General features: G+C 37.4%; 1 protein-coding gene across 4 annotated transcripts; it reads right to left on the bottom strand.

Annotated features, from left to right (window-relative positions):
* Positions 1 to 1,055: 1,055 nt before the first annotated feature.
* RSRC2 (arginine and serine rich coiled-coil 2) lies at positions 1,056 to 20,139 on the bottom strand. Of its 4 annotated transcripts, none has more exons than XM_060118844.1 (10): positions 20,000 to 20,139; positions 14,993 to 15,149; positions 13,600 to 13,643; positions 10,938 to 11,128; positions 10,174 to 10,377; positions 8,884 to 9,006; positions 6,447 to 6,526; positions 5,053 to 5,282; positions 4,573 to 4,662; positions 1,056 to 1,699 (listed from the first exon to the last, which is right to left on the bottom strand). In XM_060118844.1, exons 1-10 carry the CDS (start codon positions 20,003 to 20,005, stop codon positions 1,520 to 1,522), a joined length of 1,305 nt encoding a protein of 434 aa, XP_059974827.1. In that variant the 5' UTR covers positions 20,006 to 20,139; the 3' UTR covers positions 1,056 to 1,519. The 4 variants fall into 4 exon arrangements, with proteins under 4 accessions (XP_059974827.1, XP_059974826.1, XP_059974828.1 ...); XM_060118843.1 differs by having other exon boundaries at positions 5,053 to 5,285; positions 20,000 to 20,138; XM_060118845.1 differs by lacking the exon at positions 20,000 to 20,139 and adding an exon at positions 12,724 to 12,801 and having other exon boundaries at positions 5,053 to 5,285; positions 10,938 to 11,150; positions 14,993 to 15,041.
* Between the last annotated feature and the right edge of the window lie 48 nt (positions 20,140 to 20,187).

The following is a 20,187-nucleotide window of genomic DNA, read 5'->3' as shown; positions in this document are numbered from 1 at the left end:
TGGATTTCAAAAACAGGCATGCAAGTAAGAATGTAAAATCTCTACTAAGAATACTGATTACCTAACTCAATTGTTTTGGACATACTAAATGAATCAAAATTAGTTTCCTGTTTAAAATTGGCTATAAAAATTCTTTAAAATTACTAAATGAGTACAGGATGGACCACATCATTCATCATGTATGGCCAGCTCCTAAAATACCATAGAAAAACACAGGAAGCAGTTTAATGTGTGCTTTTCATATCCACACTGCATTACAGGCCCCCAAACATTTTTCCCCCCACAAACACTCTTAATGAAAGATTTCAGAAGGCACAGCTCACCAGGAAAATGTGAATTTGGGATCACTCCAAAGTGAAAAACCATGGTGTTATTTCCCCAGAAACTTGACTTTGTCACTGAAGCATGAAGAGCCATCTCTCCCCAAAATAATTGTGCTCTGGCAAAACCAAACATTTACCAAAACACATTAAGCAGTCTTCCCTTGTGCTACTACATTGTGGAGATGTTTTTCAAAGGATTTTTCCAGGGAAAGCTAAAAATGATGAATTTGTTGTAATGAAAGCAAATGAAGTACAAGTTCTGTAGTCCCCTCCTTCCACCAAAACTATGCCCTAAATTTAATCAATTTAGTGACAAAGTTGTTTTCTGTTTTAGTACTTCAGGTTAGACAATTCAAAAGGGATAATGAGGAAAGGGCATACAAAGAACTTGTTATAAGGCACTTTATTAAAATAAAAGTGCTTACATCCCTTTAATGTATTAATCTATTTCCTGAATAACATATGGAATATTTAACAAATACTGTACACCAGTTCTGTCCCTTATAATAGTAGGAAAACAGTATTATTTTACTAAGTTTTTTCAGTCCTCCCAACTTCCTTTTACATTTTTGCTCACCATGGTATTGCCTAATAGCATAGTTCTTTAAAAAAAAAAAAAAAAAAAAAAAAAAGGAATTTCTAGCCAGTGTCTTCTACTAGAAATTGCAAAATGCTACAGAAACCATAAGACAAATTCAAATAAGAATTCCAGGTAACTTAAATTAACACGAGTTTTGAGAAAACCATTTTTATTATCATCACCACCCAGCCTATTTGTGCTGGATTATGTACCAAATGGCCAGATTTTCTAAAGAACATCTACATAACATTTCTTTCATGTTTCAAGAGATGAAAATAACTGTACAAGGTTAAGTACAAAAGTACACAAGACAGTAGACACCAAAAATCCATGTATGAGATTTTATCCCATCTGCAGCTTTTATATATTTGAAAAGTAGAATTCATTAACTAAAAAATATTGTCCTTCTATAGTCAAGTTTAATGGAAGCGGGTTTAACCTGATTACAACACTAACACCAGTATCACTGATCTGATATTTACAAAAAATCATATTTTTCAATAAATTAAAGTCAATGCAACACCCATGCAAGCTAGAATACCAGCTGTTTGGTGAACAAGGACCTGACATCAGAACCAGAGTCTATAAAAGTCCCAAGTATAAAGTGTGATTTTCTTCAAACTGTGTCCATTCCTCGCATCGACGATGTGAAACCCAATCCCATTCCTCTCTGTGTGTGGGTCTGTGATCTTGCCATTTCATACTGAGCGTCTAGATTTCTGAATACTTCTTCCTGCTGTTTCAATGTCTTGTAACTTTCTTCATCAACGGAGCTACATCCAGCTTCATCTTCACTCTAAATAACAGATACAAAATATACTATTACAATGAATTCACCTGGGAATAAAACGTGCTTCCCACCTAAGGAGTACTAGCAGATCACATTTCTGAATACATATTTGACCTCACTTAGCTTCCATTCATTCATTCAGCACCTATGGAATTCAAGGCAATGTTCATTCTAGGTACTGGGATAGAGCAGGACATAACAAAAATCATTCAGTGGGCCCAAGAAAGAACATGTAGAACATGCCAGGGACCTGGTGGTGCAGTGGTTAAGAATCCACGTGCCAATGCAGGGGACACGGGTTCAAGCCCTGGTCCGGGAAGATCCCATATGCCACGGAGCAACTGAGCCCGTGCGCCACGACTACTGAAACCCACATGCCTGTAGCCTGTGCTCCACAAAGAGAAGCCACTGCAATGAGAAGCCTGCACACCGCAACAAAGAGTAGTCCCTGCTCACTGCAACTAGAGAAAGCCCGCGCGCAGCACTGAAGACCCAACACAGCCAAAAATAAATAAAACGTCTAGGGAAAAGTAAAGTAGAAAATGGGGGTGGAGTTTAAACCAAATATCCCTTCAATGAAAAACCAACTCCCTTAGTAATAACCAATATCTGAACATTTGTCGACCTTACCAGGCTGTTGTGTAAAACCTAAAACCTTCCTTGGGACTTCCCTGGTAGTCCAGTGGCTAAGACTCTGTGCTCCCAATGCAGGGGACCTGGGTTCAGCCCCTGGTCAGGGAACTAAATCCCACATGCCGCAACTAAGAGTTCGCATGCCGCAACTAAAAGATCCCGCTTGCTGCAACTAAGACCTGGCACAGCCAAATTAATTAATTATTAAAAAAAAAAAACCCACAAAAAAACTCAACAAAAAACTTCCTTGAAAAAAATTAAGGAAGTCCGACCCCACACTAAGTACAGTTAACCTTAAATGGGCATTTTTTCTTTTTATACATCTTTACTGGAGTATAACTGCTTTACGATGTTGTGTTAGTTTCTGCTGTATAGCAAAGTGAATCAGCCATATACGCATACGTATATCCCCATATCCCCTCCTTCCTGAGCCTCCCTCCCACACTCCCTATCCCACTTCTCTAGGTCATCACAAAGCACCAAGTTCATCTCCCTGTGCTTTGCAGCAGCTTCTCACTAGCCATCCATTTTACATTTGGTAGCGTATATATGTTAATGCCACTCTCTCACTACGTGCCAGCCTCCCCTTCCCCCACCCACCCCATGTCCTCAAGTCCATTCACAACGTCTGCATCTTTATTCCTGCCCTACCACTATGTTCATCAGTACCAATTTTCTAGATTTCATATATATGCATTAGCATATGGTATTTTTCTTTTTCTGACTTACTTCACTCTGTATGACAGACTCTAGTTCCATCCACCTCACTACAAATAACTGTTTCATTCCTTCTTATGGCTGAGTAATATTCCATTTAAATGGGCAATTAAATTAATTAATTTTTTGGGGCTGTACTGGGTCGCCATTACTGCATGCGGGCTTTCTCTAGTTGCAGCGAGCGGGAGCTACTCTTCCTTGTGGTGCGCAGGCTTCTCTTGTTATGGAGCACGGTGCGTGGGCTTCAGTAGTTATGGCGCACGGGCTTAGTTGCTCCGCGGCATGTGGGATCTTCCTGGACCAGGGATCGAACCCGTGTCCCCTGCATTGGCAGGCAGATTCTTATCCATTGTGCTACCACGGAAGCCCTAAACGGGCATTTTTAAAAAAAATTTTACATCTTTATTGGAGTATAATTGCTTTACAATGGTGTGTTAGTTTCTGCTTTATAACAAAGTGAATCAGTTACACATATACATATGTTCCCGTATCTCTTCCCTCTTGCGTCTCCCTCCCTTCCACCCTCCCTATCCCACCCCTCCAGGCGGTCAAAGCACCGAGCTGATCTCCACTAGCTATCTACCTTATGTTTGGTAGTGTATATATGTCCATGCCTCTCTCTCGCTTTGTCACAGCTTACCCTTCCCCCTCCCCATATCCTCAAGTCTATTCTCTAGTAGGTCTGTGTCTTTATTCCTGTCTTACCCCTAGGTTCTTCATGACATTTTTTTTCTTAAATTCCATATATATGTCTAAATGGGCATTTTTAAAAGCAAATTAATTCCTTTTTACAATTTTTTTTTAATTTACTAAGACAAGCTTATGATTTTAACAAGGTTTGCTTAAGGCATAAACATGCAGTAACAATCAACAACTGTTTTATTTCTTATGTTTTGGCTGTGCCACACAGCATGTGGGATTTTTGTTCCCCGACCAGGGATTGAACCCACGTCCCCTGCGATGGATGTATGGAGTATTAACCACTGGACCTTCAGTGAAGTCCCTCAACAAATGTTTTAATCAAATTTAACAATTTGGCGCTTCCCTGGTAGCGCAGTGGTTGAGAATCTGCCTGCTAATGCAGGGGACACGGGTTTGAGCCCTGGTCTGGGAGGATCCCACATGCCACGGAGCAACTAGGCCGGTGAGCCACAACTACTGAGCCTGCGCGTCTGGAGCCTGTGCTCTGCAACAAGAGAGGCCGCGATAGTGAGTGGCCCCCACTTGCCACAACTAGAGAAAGCCCTCGCACAGAAACGACGACCAAGCACAGCAAAAATAAATAAATAAGTTAATAAACTCCTACCCCCAACATCTTCTTAAAAAAAAAAAATTTAACAATTTGTATTGTTGACTAGTGATGATAATTTTTTGGTTAATTCTGTGAAGTTAATCTAGAGAACACAAATGAAAGAGCACTAGAAAGTACCCAGACATGACACATCACTGAAATAATGTTTAAGGTGAGAACCAATGTTACCCTAAAAATATAAAATAACATGAGCTTTATTACAAAGTGTATAACTCACCTTAATACCCATTAATTTCCTAAATTTGACATTTTGGTCCTTGTTTCCGAAATTCAGTTTCTCCCATATTTCAGCAGACTGGGATTTGTCCTGTTAAAAAAACAATGAATTCTTAGCATATGTAAAATTTAAATACCTTGTATTATGATACTAGATCTTTCCATAATATAGTCTTAGTAGAAAAACAATAGCATTTATGGCATTCCACCAATGGAATTTATAATTATCTTAATATATGAAAAAAAATCTAAGCTAAGGAACCAACTCTTTCCCCTTAATAAATGTAGGGCAATATTGGTTTTCTTTGAAAGCCTGACTTAGATTGTGCATTTTTTCCCCCAGAATTAATAACTGTAGCAAATTAAATTATTCCAGTCAGGCTCTCAGAAGAAAGATAAACCCAAACTACTCATCTTTTCCAATCCAAATTTGTTTTTCTAAGCTGAGGAATCAATGACAAAAAAGAATAAGAGAACTTACTCCTTCTTTCTTGCCTTGCCAAAGCATTTTCCTTTTTTTCTCTTGTTCAGCAAATTTCATTGGATTCACAGCTGCTGGGTTGTAATAGCTAGGTACAGCTATTCCGGTCTCTGCCAAAGCTTTAGCCTGCAAGGCTGCCATTTGAGCTGCCATAGCTATCTGAGGAGTTACTTGTGTTCCTGATGCCAACAGGGCAGCAACATTGAGCACAGAACCTCCGGTAGCTGCAGCTGCTGAAGAGGAAATAAGTATGGATTTTAACCAAAACCAACCTCCTAATTACAGTAATACATTATTTATATATAAGAGCTACTAATCTGCAAAAAGGCAGAATATTTTCACCAAACAGAAAATGACTGTGTTAAGCTTATAAAGCAGTAACATTTTAGCAAACATTTATTTAATGTATTCATCTCTAGACATTTCTGTATATGATCCCTTATATATATATACTTAAACTTCACTTAATCTGAGGATAAAGAGAATCCTGCAAATAGGATAAAGGTGTATGATTTCAATGGAAATGAACTATAGTGATTGTAGCTAAACTATTTTTTTTTTGGCAGTACGCGGGCCTCTCACTGTTGTGGCCTCTCCTGTTGCAGAGCACAGGCTCCGAACGCGCAGGCTCAGCGGCCATGGCTCACAGGCCCAGCCGCTCTGCAGCATGTGGGATCCTCCCAGACCGGGGCACGAACCCATGTCCCCTGCATCGGCACGTGGACTCTCAACCACTGCGCCACCAGGAAGCCCCTGTAGCTAAACTTTTAACAAATTGACTTTTCTTTGTGTGGTCCTTTATAGCTCACAAAATGATCTCACAACATCTAATTTGAAACTCACAAGAAACGTTTAAAACTATTAAACAGGTATTATACACACTTAACATACTAGGCCCAAGTCCTATAAAAGTTAAGTGCCAGATCTGTTACTTCTACCTTCCAGATTACATTTCATACAGGCTCTCTCTGATCACCTTTAAATCACCCACAGGCAGTGTGTCTGTTATGTCTAAAAACTTGATTTTTAATAGTTAAGACATAATACATACTCCAGTTCAGATCATCTTTAAACTGTATTTCCAAAATCATAACTAAAAGACATATGTAGTGATGGCTAAACTGCTACATGAACAAGAATAGTCACTATTCACTTTTCAAAATTATCTACATTGACCAAATCAGAAATACAGTGCAAAAAAAGTTTTATGAGGTACAAAAGTAACACTAAAAATAACGTTCACAATTCAATTAATAATTTATAGCATACTGATCTACAGCCTACTGATGGGTAGAAGGGACCACTCGTGATTCTCTTCCTATTACTTTTCCTGAACTTTTCAAATGTTTTACAAAAAAATGCCATACTTCCATAATAAAGAAAACAAAAATTACCTGCAGCTATTTCCTGTTGTTTTTGTTTTTCAACCATTTCCTTTTCTCGCTGTTCCTGTAATTTCTTTGCCCTTTCCAACCTGTCAAAGACAATTTAAATAAAAATATCAATATAAAGCCAACATTTATCTCTTTATGTATACATATGTAGGCATAAAACACTTTATATAGAATTTTAAATAAATTCAATACCTTCCCCAAATTGATATCTGCACGTGGGAAAAAAAGCAATCATTCTTAAGATGGTATCAGTCACAATTAAATAATATTTCACTACTGGTTTTAAACATTTTTAATTTCACTGAATAGCCAACAACTCTAGTAGCTTTTATATACAGTTCCCACAGAGAATCATTAAAATGGTTAAGAGATAAAAGTTATTCAATCTTCATCAGTACTGGTTACAGGAGTAAGGATAAAATTAAATCTTGCAAATTGAGACATTGAGAAAACATATTGAAAGCTGAGTAAATCTTAGGGTACATGCAATGATTTATAGAATTACCTAAATGCTTCTAAGGGAGGCTCATACAGGATTAAGGCCAATCAAAACATGCAGATGATTTTTATATAAACAGACTTTATTAGTCTCTAAATCAGTAAAAATTAAAAAGCCAAAAATAAAATTTAAGAAAGGGCAAGCAAATCCTGCCATTCTCTATAATCTAATAAAACGGGGGAAAAAACCTAAATATTAGAAAATTACTTTTAGGAGGTAAAGAAATTATTAGCAAAGGAACTGGAAACGTGAAACACAAATTCATCCCCAAACAAAAACGAATTCTGATTCACACTAAATCCACCACTGAATACACATACTAAACAAAATGTGCTGTCAAGTAGGTATCTATCTGGTGTATAGCAAATCGTAAGTAATGTTATCTTCACAATGAATTCCTGAAAGAGAAAGCCCTTTTCTCCCGAAGATTCCTTGATTTACCAATCGTAAGTTAAACACCACCCTCTCCCTCCTTTAAAGTGGTATAAAGGGGCAAGGATTGGGGAAAATTTTGGGGGGAGGGGAGCAGTGGGCACTACAGGTCAAATACAGTAGTAGAAAACTGACATTTGCTTTAACAATTGCTGTAATTGACATAAAAGGAGGATAACAATCTATAATTTTGTTCCCTTCTATTGAGCACACATGAAAGAAAGACAAGTAGTACAGCCTTGAATTTGTCCTCATCAGAAAGAAGTTTCTGATTAGGATTAATGTTAAAACACAGGTTCATAAATAAAAGTATTTCCAAAGCAGTTTTAAAAATTGTCATCTGAAAATCACTAAGTAGACTAAATTAAAGTTTTAGATGCTAGTTACAGATTCAACTTTAGTATAATCCAAAAATTAAAATACAATAAACTTAAGGGTAAACAAGAATAAACTTTAGGGCTTAAAAAAATTCATGATCAAAGTTAATGGACCATTCTTTATAAATTAGTTCAGATACTGTGGAAAATTATTTCCTAACTGTCGATTTTAGTTTCAGTAAGAAAGTAATTGACAGCTACTGGCTGTATATTTCAAATGGGCACTGCAGGTTTGGAATCAATACCATTCACTAAGGTGAATGGAATGAAGAAGGGGTGAGCTCACACCTTTGCTGCTGCTGCTGTTCAGCTGGAGTTTCTGCCAGGCTGGGTTCACAGGGCAGCAGCCCATCAGGTTACATTGTGATAACTGTATTTTTGTAATGAAAAACAAAATACAAACTCAATTTCATAAAGAAAAAAAAAATCAGAATCAGAAGATTTTAGTTTTTTAGAATATGGGAAAACCTGCAAACAAGGGCTTGGATTTTACTTTACTTCTTGTCTCTATGAGGCAGTTCTTTCAATGGTTTTGCAGATTTCGGTTAGACAGCCCTGCTGTGTGTGGTCCCACAATCACCCATCTTTGAAACATTAGAAAATTTAAAAATACAATGATCTTCCTATGCTATCACAGCAGTAAAAACTTTAAGATCAAATGAACTGGCTTATTATTCGCCACCTTCAAAATAGGAAAACTACTGACAGAATTCTACTTATTGTTTCAGAGACTTTTCTTAAGGAAGAACAAAGAAAGTAAAGACAAAGCAGTTTTAGATACAAAATTAACAGAGTTCTTAGATCACATTTAAGATTTTTAAAAAAGTTCCAATGTCCAACTGAAAACACTTATGAGTCTAGACTTGAGAAAAATGAATTAGTTAATCATGAAGAAAAAAGAGAAACTGTTGAAGAAATACTCTTTCCAGTTGTGCAAATAAGCAAATTAAAGATGAGGATTAACAAACCACTTAACACAGTTCTGTATCACAAAACTGCCACAGTAGTTATGGCTAGATTTAATTATTTGAATTATCCTCTGAAAGCATTCATATTTTGTCCATACAATTGAGTATCTACCTCAAGATGAAAAGAAGAAAAAAATGTATCGAATAAAAAATATACGCACCTCCTAGCTAAAGCTTCTTGTGCATCCATTGCTGTGTTTCTACCTCGGAAGGGAGGTGGGCTAGGAGTTCGGCTTAAACTTCTACTAAATCTTCTCGGTTTTTCAATTCTCTTCTTTCTATCTCTTTAATAAATCATATTTTACATGTCTCAGTATGGCCAAGTAATAATTATTTTATTGAATCAAAATAAATTATAGTTACATAGTTCAATAAAAATTAAACTGGTCTAGGAAATATATTTTGAACCCTTTCCTTTCCACCTCTGTTGTACACCTTCCATAGGCACCCCAAGTTCCTTGTGTATAAGACTAGTTTCTATAAACTCACTTAACCATCCCTGTTTCAGATGGACATTTAAGTTGTTTCCAATCTTTTGCTATTACACCCAATGTTGCAAAGGCTAGACTTGTACGTTAGTCATTTTACACTTGTGCAGGTCAATAGGATAAATTCCTACTAGTGGGATTGACAAGTTAAATGGTCCTAGTATTCTAATGTACAATGAATTAACTTATAAATGTTTTCAAAAATATAAATCACTAAAACAAAATTAGAATTAAAAAGTCATTGATTAGAATAAAAGGTATCAGTGGTTAAAACTAGAAATGCCATCAATAATGACCCGAATTGCCCAAATGGTGATTTAAAAAAAACAAGAACAACAAAAAAAAATGGTAATTAATGGTGAAATTACCATTTACTTTAGATTGACTAAATCTCCTAACTGGTAAAGTTCTATTTAGGCAACTATTACATACTAAAACCACTGATTAAAAACTGAAAAAATGATCAAACAAGTGACAAACCAAATTATTATAAGCCAAAGTACACTTTTACCCATATTTCATTCTTTTATAGACTATCTGACTTAATGAACAATAAATAAAGAAGCTTTCACATTAACTTTATTACCAGTATCTGTGAATACAGATATAACACACTGTTAATAACTAATATTAGTAGAGAATAAACATATTCTCTGAATATTTATAATTAAATGCTCTTTACTGTATTTCCTGCCTAAACAAATTAAAATTTCTTTCCAATCAAGACAAGTGTGAATTTATAAACTCATCTTTTTGAGTATCTGAGAGAGTATAACCAGTACGGTGGATTAAGCACACGTACTGACTTTGCATTCAGATGCATTTGGGACCAGGTCCCAGCTTTACCATTTAAGAACTGTATGATATGGGGCTTCTTGAGCAAGTTACTTAACCTTTCTAAGCCTGACTTAACAGACCCTGTGAGGGGCCTATTTGACTGTATTCAAGAGGATGAATACCTACCGACTTCTACTCCTTGTCCTACTCCTGCTTCTACTCCTATGTCTGTGTCTTGATCTTGAGCGGGAACGAGATCGGATCCGACGTTTTCTCTCCCTGCTTCTGGATCGTGATTTCTTCCTCTCTCTGCTTCTGGATCTTGACTTTTTCCGCTCCCTACTCCTGGATCTTGACTTCTTCCGCTCTCTGCTCCTACTACGATGACGCCTGAAATTCAAGTACATAAATTTGTAGCTACTTACAGGGAACACAATAAACTGATAATGTCAAAAAAGCAATGTTTCCTACCCCAATTTAAGATTCTGTTTAATAGCTTGAAGTCTACTGCCGAACCAAACTATTTCTAAGAGTAACAATCAAGTTATTCTACTACTGAAAATTTTTGACCAAATCTGATACCACACACACATTCCCCACAGAAATCCGCAATACATGTTGCAGACACTGGTTTCTTAAAACACAACAAAAGAGCCACAAAAATTTGAACCATGACCCAGTTTCTCAAAAATCTTTTAACCCATACCTAAATAAAACCTAGATTAGAGTTCAGAAGCAAACAAATCCTGCACCAGCAATGTAAAAGGATTATGATATTGGCAAATTATATAAACATAGTCCAGCAAAAATTTTTCCACTGTGACAGACAACTCAAAGTTAAAAATACCAATTTTCTAACTAAGATTGTTTTGGGTGTTGCTCCATTAATGCAAACCTTTATGTAATTTAGGAGTTCTTTAGAAGGCATTAACTTAGGAAAAACTACTTACCTTTCACGAGACCTAGACCTTGAATGACTTCTGCCTCTTGATGACTTTCTTTCTTTGCGTTTGTGTCTGTCCTCACCATTTTCAGATGAATTTAGCCGCTCTCTTCCTTTATCAGAAGAATGCTCTTTGTCATTATGTTCCTCAGACTTGTGTTTCTTAGAGGATTTATCTTTGGATTCATGTCTTCTTGCCTGTTTTAAGAAGAAGTTGGTTCTTTCAGGAAAATAGTGCAACAAAGAGAGTTAGTATGGGTATCAGTAGCAAAAATGTTGTGATGCAACATTAGTAACCTTAGGAGTGTGTGGCAAATTTAAAAAAAGATCTAGTTTCACATCACCCAAATGTTGCAGATGTATATTACTAATTTTACTTTTTCTTTATAAACCCCCCCAAATGCAGTTTCCACCCCCAAATACTTTCAATACCACAATCAAAACAATAATTTTCAATGTTAATAATATCGAAAAACCACTATTTCAGAAAAAGAGGAATCCCTGATGTTTCTTTTATCTAAGAGGGAAGTACACATGTATCAAAATTTTTTCAATTTTCCAACAAACCTTTTAGAGAAACAGACATGTATATACAACAACTTCTAAATCCAGAGCACGTAATATTAAGTTTTAAAAGTTAACAATAACGAAGATAAGGACACAAAGAAATGCACCAGAAAAATGCATTTCCAATTAGGTAACTAAGTAAAATTAACCTAAGTATTAATATCTTCTAGCAACTTCGAATTACTTTACGCAAAGTTAAGTGTCCTTTTTATAGCTATACTGCCACATCCTTTCTTAAAGACGGCTCTTGATTTTTCTCCCAATCCTAAACTGTGAAGCAATCACTTTTCATCTTGCAATATCCCAACAGGCTTGGAGTTCTATTACACTTCATGTACCTAGGGTAGAAAATGGCAACCATATCTGTTTTAATTTTTATGAAATCAAACTAGGTGTAACACAATTAATCCCCCTACCATTATAATACATACTTCCCCCATATTCTGAATGATTATAAAAACCACGGCTTTTGCTTTCACAACATATGCATTCAGAGACTGAGCTAAATTAATTGTATGATCAAGTCTCCATCCTACACTCCCATACTGAATTAGGAAGTGCTAAACATTTGATTTCCCCACATTAAGATTTGTCAAATCCATCTTGTAGCTAAAGCTTAAAATCCTGGACATTTCAGCATCACAATTTTAAAGCTGGAAGGAAACTCAGATCTTCTAATTCCCCTTACTTTATATATGACTAAATTAAGATCTAAAGTCACAAAGCTACGTATTAGGAGAGGTGAACCCAGACCCCATATTCTTCTGACACCCAGGCCACCGTTCTCCACCACAACAGGACACTTAACTCATGCTTCCCAGAACAGACCTTAGCATATTTCCTTCCACTCAAGATTAACTTTTCTTAAAAACAAAAAACTTAGTCAAACATTTTAGAACATGCATGGTGATACATCAGAAAAGGATCATAGTCTGTAATTTATTATTTTGCAGAAAAATAAGAGACCTGGAGACACAGCTAAATTTTAGTTTCAATGCCAGTTCTCCATATGAGCTTATAAAAAAGACTATTTCCTTGATTTTGCCATACGGTGGCAAACTGGAAAATCTTTAAGTGGTTATTAAGCTTGCAAAAGTTTTAGTTTATTTCAAACCAGCTTTCCAAACATAACATTACTATTATTATTTTTTTAAAAAACCATTAAAACCCTTAACTGATTTAAGATATACTTAAGGGAAATAGGAGTTTGAATGACTAATAGTTACCTTATCATGAAGTAGGCTTATTATTTTGCTATCTGAGTCTGCAGCGTCTTCAGTTCAGTCTCTTCGCGCATTAGCACGCTGAGTATGATTTATTATAGAAATGTTATCATGTGAGCTAAACAAAATAGTCATTTTCACAAAAACTCTCCTAAATTAAACTTTAACAGAGCTTCCATTAGGGGAAGAGGTGAAGTCCCTGCCCACAGTTGTCTAAGGAGTCCCTTGCCCAGCCCCCATGAGACTCTTCTCCTCCCTTTTTGGCTTCTACTTCTGCTCTTCCTTGGTTGGCTCATTCCTTGTCTTCTCAGGTGGGCAAGTTAACTCCTCTGCAATACAGCTGCTGTCTTTCTTTATCCTCAAGTTTTGTGTCACCGCCATCTTTCCAGCAGTCCCTCACTGACGCTTTTATTTCAAAATTCAATACTATTCTTAGGGAATCAAACTAGTTTACAAATGAAAAGGGACTCTCATTATCTTCCATAAAGAAAAAGTAGCCCATCTAGAGTATTGCTACTTAAAGATGACTGCTATTTAAAAATCCTGAGCAGCTGTCAGGCATAAAGAGACTCGGGACCTCAGATTAATGGAAGCTCTGTGTGACAGGCCTAAAAAACCAGTTATATTCTTCATATGAAATTTTTATTGTGAATATTTTCACAACATAACATTAATAGTTTTTGAATGAACTTTTCATATAAACAACTATCTTCTTGAAAAATGATGAATCCAAATCATGCTTATTTTATAACTGAATTAAACCTTTTAAATTTCAAGTTTTGGTACTTACCTTGACAATATCATATATTCACACAAACATTTCTACCAGATACTTTACAAGTATTCTAAAGTGCCTATTCACTACAAAGTGTTAATTACCTCTTTGCTTCTGCTCCGGCTCCTGTGTTTTCTTCCTTCATTATCTGTGAACACACAAAAATTCACCATAAATAACAGTACAGAAACATCTCAGACACAAATTCCAAGACTCATACAAAGAACATTTTTGGCCACTTGCCTAACTAATCTATTTACTAGTCATCCTCTAAAGCCTATTTTTTTATGGCAGGGGTGGGATTATTCTACTACAGTAATACTTCATGTATCTGAAATAAATCAAGCAATCTGAGGAAACCAGAATATAATCAAGTAAGTAAGCAAAAAAAGTTCCACAAGTCTATGTTCCATGACACATGACAAACAGACTTTGTCTTCCAGGTGGTCACAGATTCTTTTTTTTTTTTTTTTTTTTTGCGGTACGCGGGCCTCTCACTGTTGTGGCCTCTCCTGTTGCGGAGCACAGGCTCCGGACGCGCGGGCTCAGCGGCCATGGCTCACGGGCCCAGCCGCTCCGCGGCATGTGGGATCTTCCCGGACCGGGGCACGAACCCGTGTCCCCTGCACCGGCAGGCGGACTCTCAACCACGGCGCCACCAGGGAAGCCCCTATCACAGATTCTTTATATTTTACAAAACATTCTGTCCAGTTCATCTTGCTTCCTATTACATTGCAAACTTAAAAATGGTCTTATTAGAGGAAAACAATTAAGAACAAAAGGAACAAAAAATGCAAGGGAAAACAGGTTGAATTATATTTGGTGTCTTATAAGTAGTCAAAAAGATGTTACAGTTTAGAAAAATTCTCATTAAAAAGCAGTTATGATACTGTACAGTTTCAAACATATACATAAAAATTACACTCGAACCATTTTGTAGGTGGACTATCTGTGGGTGCAAAGGATAAATAACCAGAGCCCAGGTCTTGAAACTTTTAAACTCATTTCTATTCTATCTCTCTTTTAACTACTTAAGTACTGATTTATTAGCAATACATCACGCTTTCTGTGCCACATCAGTCTAGTTAAAAAAATGCTCCAAATAAGGAGCATTTCAAAACACTAAAAACTCTTGCTTTCAGAAACATTTTAACATTAAGTTAAAAAGAAAACCAAGGTTAAAAATGTTCTTGTAACTTACATCAAAGATGTTAAATAAGTTCAGAATATACCACTGCCCAGACTACATCTTTCAAAATATTGTTTTGCCTATGTTGAAAGGATAAAATTTGAACATCTGAGGGATAATAGTTATTGTGACACAAATTTAAGCATACATTTTGTCTTTGACAAGTTATAAAATTCCTGTATTAGGACACTTGTATTCCTCATAATTGAAAAATTCTCCAGAAAATTCCCAATGCACTTTTCACTATCCATTTCTCAATGGGAAGAACACATATTAATTATATCAGTAAACTTATGTCTTACACATACCTGACTTTCGTTTTCTTTCTCTTGACCTTGATCGTGATCTTGAATAATGATGTTTTGAGGCTCTGGGAGAAACAGATATATCGGACTGCTCTTTTTTCTTATCTCTATCTGGGGATGTCTTTTCTGGGGCTAGTCCATCTCGTTCTGTATCACTAGCCTGTAAGTTTAGAGAAAAATGGTTATAAATTCTTAACTGCATTTAAAATGTTTCCAATTACTTAAAAGAGAAGGGAGGAAAGATAGTTATCCTTGAGTTTTACAAAATTAAAAAATAAAGAAAATCAAGAAATCAGAAGAACTGATTTCCAAGTAGCTAAATATGCTTTGTACTTGCGAAGTAGGCACGAATAAATTGAAATAACAATAAATAAATTGACTAACCCAATACCAGAGACACATGTAACTGAATGGATGTATCTTTATTTTTTTTAATCATTATTTTTATAACTTTCACAACATTGGGGGAAGGGGAAAATAGGACTCCAAGTATTTCCAGTAAGTATTCAAGCAGAGAAAATAGAGTCCATTTTAGATCTATGAATTCATTTAGCTGACTTTACCAATACTTGTATTTTAAATTAGCATAAAGAGGCATTTAAAAATGAGCTGTTAAAGGTTAAAAAGACCGACTGTAAAATCTTAAAAAGCGAAGAGAATGTTTCTAGATTAAAAAAACAAACAAACAAACAGAAAATTAACTTACCTATCTGAGAACCCAATCTTAATTTCATTAACCCTCTTTAATGAAAGCCCCTTGGCACAGTGCTGCTGCAAAATATGGTCTGCCTCTCCTCACATATGCTCTGGGCTATGGAAACATTAAGTTGTTTCTGCTTTAAAGCATTTTATAAGTTATCACAATATAAATTTAAAAAAAATTAAAATAGTCAAGAGAACACACTCTTTCCCAAAGACCTGATTTACCTAGGAGAGTAGGTTCCTTCATGAAATTGATTTAAATGAGTCATAGAGGGACTTCCCTGGTGGCGCAGTGGTTAAGAATCCGCCTGCCGGGCCTCCCTGGTGGCGCAAGTGGTTGGGAGTCCGCCTGCCGATGCAGGGGATACGGGTTCGTGCCCCGGTCTGGGAGGATCCCATATGCCGCGGAGCGGCTGGGCCCGTGAGCCATGGCCGCTGGGCCTGCGCGTCCGGAGCCTGTGCTCCGCAACGGGAGAGGCCACAACAGTGAGAGGCCCACATACCGCAAAAAGAAAAAAGAAAAAAAAAAAAAAGAATCCGCCTGCCAATGCAGGGGACACGGGTTCGAGCCCTGGTCCAGGAAGATCAAACATTCAACGGAACAACTAAGCCCGTGCACCACAACCACTAAGCCTGTGCTCTACAGCCCGTGAGTCACAACTACTGAGCCCGCGTGCCTAAAGCCAGTGCTCCGAAACAAGAGAACCCACCGCAATGAGAAGCCTGCGCACTGCAACGAATAGTAGCCCCTGCTCTCCACAAATAGAGAAAGCCCTTGCGCAGCACCAAAGACCCGAAGCATCAACAATCAATCAATCAATCAATAATAAGTTTATTAAAAAAAAGTCATAGAAAAAAAGCTTCAAGGAGAAACTAGAACCTAAATGTTCTCCTGAGTGAGATTCTGATAAAAGGCAGGGAAAACAGTTTCTGTAATATGTGGAAGGTGGACACTGGTGACCCATCTAACCAGACAGGAAATAATACCAAAATAGTCAATACGCCCGGGGAGTTGATTACTTACCACATGAGTTAGCAAAGTATCGCCCTTGAGCTAAGAATGACTTTTACATTTTTAAAAGGGTCGTTAAAACAAGCAAGCAAGGAATGTGACAGAGACTGTATGTTGCACGTGGTCCACAATGCCTAAAATATCTACTAACTTGCTCTTTACAGAAAAAAGATCTGGATTGGGTAAATAGTGAATATACTATACATTTTCAGCAGGAGAAATAATCACATGATAATGAACAACTTCCTTTAGGAAGATTAGTCCAGAAAACAAACACCAAGTAAACTAAATGGGGAGTACTTTAACAAATGAAGTGTGAGAGGTCACATTATTTTAACAACTATTTTCTGATGGTCAAAAAAGATGTGGCACATATATACAATGGAATATTACTCAGCCATAAAAAGAAATGAAATTGAGCTATTTGTAATGAGGTGGATGGACCTAGAGTCTGTCATACAGAGTGAAGTAAGTCAGAAAGAGAAAGACAAATACTGTATGCTGACACATATATATGGAATTTAAGAAAAAAAAATGTCATGACGAACATAGGGGTAAGACAGGAATAAAGACACAGACCTACTAGAGCATGGACTTGAGGATATGGGGAGGAGGAAGGGTAAGCTGTGACAAAGCGAAAGAGCGGCATGGACATATATACACTACCAAACGTAAGGTAGATAGCTAGTGGGAAGCAGCCGCATAGCACAGGGAGATCAGCTCGGTTCTTTGTGACCGCCTGGAGGGGTGGGATAGGGAGGGTGGGAGGGAGACGCAAAAGGGAGGGGATATGGGAACATATGTATATGTATAACTGATTAAATTTGTAAAAAAAAAAAAAAAAAAAGCACCTAACTTGATGTTAGACTTCAGGAATAAAATAATAAATTAAAAGGGAAGGATTTACAGGTTAGTTAGGATGAAAGACGTATTATGTGTTACTCCTCTAACAATGCTACCAAAAAACCCAGTAACAAATAGGACGAAACACCTAATTACTGGGGAGGCCCATTCCAGCACACATGCTTCTCTATGTATGGGTGATTTCTGGAATCATAAAATTTTTGTGCAGAAAGGCTCTCATCTCTTCGAATCAAGCTCAACTTTCTCATTTCACAGATGAGATCCAGCAACATTAGCTGACTCACATAAGATGGTACTCTCTTTGCTGTCTAATATTAATACATGACACTACTTTATCACACAACTAAAGATGATTCTGATTTTCACAACTAACATTGGTCATTTTCTTTTATTCTTGTTCTCATCACTATTCTTTTTTCTTTTAGGGCCTCGCCGTGTGGCACGTGGATCTTAGTTCCCCGACCATGGATGTAGCTCGTGCCCCCTGCAATGGAAGCGTGGAGTCTTAACCACTGGACCACCAGGGAAGTCCTCATCACTATTCTTTTAATTTTTGAATTTTATTTTTTTTATACAGCAGGTTATTATTAGTTATCCATTTTATACATCTTAGTGTATATATGTCAATCCCCTCATCACTATTCTTAAGGATTATTTCTGACAAGTCTATGATGTGCTGTGTTGGTAAAGTTACACTTAGTAAAATGCCCTTAAGGGAAGGCACTCTGTAAAACGGGCTAATAACTCACACCGAAGAGCCATTTTCATCTGTACAACACACTACAGGACAAAGACCAAAACCACTGTATCACTAAACAGATATGAGTAATAGGGGGCCACTTAGCTCACCTGAAGCTTTTATTTCCTTGAGAATATATTATAGTAGCGCCACAAAAATATCCAAATAAAATCGAGTATTAAAACTTCCCTGAAAATATCTAAGATTTCAATTTTGTACGGACCTATGTGTAAATCTTAAGTGCTAACTGCAAAAATGCCCCTCACTCTACCATTTGTTCTATTAGAAAAACACCACGGTTTCTTAAAATTCACATCATCTTTAAAACCCCAATGGCACTCAAGACATAGTATAAGAATCTTTTTCCAGTGCAAAGACGGCACATTGGACTTAATACTAGGCCACATCTCGAGGGGATCGTGTCTTTTTATTGAACAAGGCGCTGCAGAAACGAATGTGTGAATTTTTTTTTAATATTTGAACCCAAGTAAAATAATACTGTTCTTTCAAGTAGATTAAGAGGCCCAAAACACTAGTTAAACAAAAAAATATTTAAATCGATTATGTGCCCAACTGTTTGGACAGGGGTTCTAAATCGGTTATCAAAAACTCGGGTCTAAATCAAATCAATTAGGTATGGGGGCGCGGGGGGCAGGGGCAGACGATTTCTACTTCCAGATACCCCAATGATCAGGATGAGTAATCTACGAGTTTTCCGTTATTCTTAATAGTCCTATTTATCTTCGAAAACGAGAAAACACAACTTTTTAGTCAATGGAAAAGAATGCAAAATGTTTGCATTTTTCTCGTAACCGGGTAAGTAAAATGAAGTAATCACACAATAATGCGATCCATCAGGATTGGGCATCTTATATCCAAAGCACGCTTAATTTCGCAGAAAACGTAATTTAAGAACTGTAGCTTTCATTTAAAATTAAACGGGCCTATGAAGGACTCTTAAATTTAAAGTAACAATGCCAATGTTAGGGCTTTGATTATGTTTCTCGAAACCTTCAAAAAATGATTACATCAGGAGCCGCTTCGGAAACGGAGCATCAGTCAGAATTCGTAGCTCCAAAGACTTCTCCTGATTAACTCGAATTTTTACTCCCTTCGAGAAACACGTTCCCTAGATGCTTACTAAGGAATAAACTAAGGTTTACACGGACGTTCATCCTAACCGAAATTATGCAGCTAAAATCATCTCACTGAGCGTAGGCAAAATAATCATTACAAGACCGCTTGCTCTCTTCTCACGTTCTACCTCTTACAGGCACCTCTTTTTTGACCCCATACTTTTCAGAGACGACCCCTGATCCCTTTTCTCTCTTCCCCAGCCCTTTCCCACCGCGAACATAAACGCCCAAGCCCTAACGAAACTCAATATCAAACACCAACCAGAGTGAGTAAGCAAAACTGGAGTCAGTTCTGTGGGACAAAAGGAGCATAAAACTGGGAAAGACATGAGGAAAGTTCTGGAAGAAAAGACACTCCCTGCGGCTCCCCACCCCCATCGACACCGCCTTCTTTCCCCCTCCCTACAGCAGCCAGCCATGATGGCGGACGCAGAAGAAGGCCGCGGCGCCATCTTGTCCACACACTAGCCCCGACAACAGCTCTGGGAGCCGTTCATCCCTTCTTTGCAGAGCAGCAGAAAAAGATGCCTGACTTTAGACTCAGATTCGGCACCTACCGCCATAGTCCAGAGTCCTGGCCGCTACGGCGGCACCTCCACTTGCCGCTCTCCACAGTACCGGCCGCCTAAACGCTTCGCCACAAACTGAAATCGCTCCCGCGAGAGACCCGGATGGCACAAAGAGGCTAAGACCCGGCGCGTCGCACAGCTTGCTGGGAGAAAAAGGGGTGGTGATAAGAGTTTCT

This window comes from Mesoplodon densirostris, chromosome 15 (genome assembly GCF_025265405.1).
Source record: "Mesoplodon densirostris isolate mMesDen1 chromosome 15, mMesDen1 primary haplotype, whole genome shotgun sequence".
Taxonomy (NCBI): Eukaryota; Metazoa; Chordata; class Mammalia; order Artiodactyla; family Ziphiidae; genus Mesoplodon; species Mesoplodon densirostris.
The sequence above is the reverse complement of the archived record's forward strand: the minus strand, read 5'-3'. Positions and strand labels throughout refer to the sequence as shown.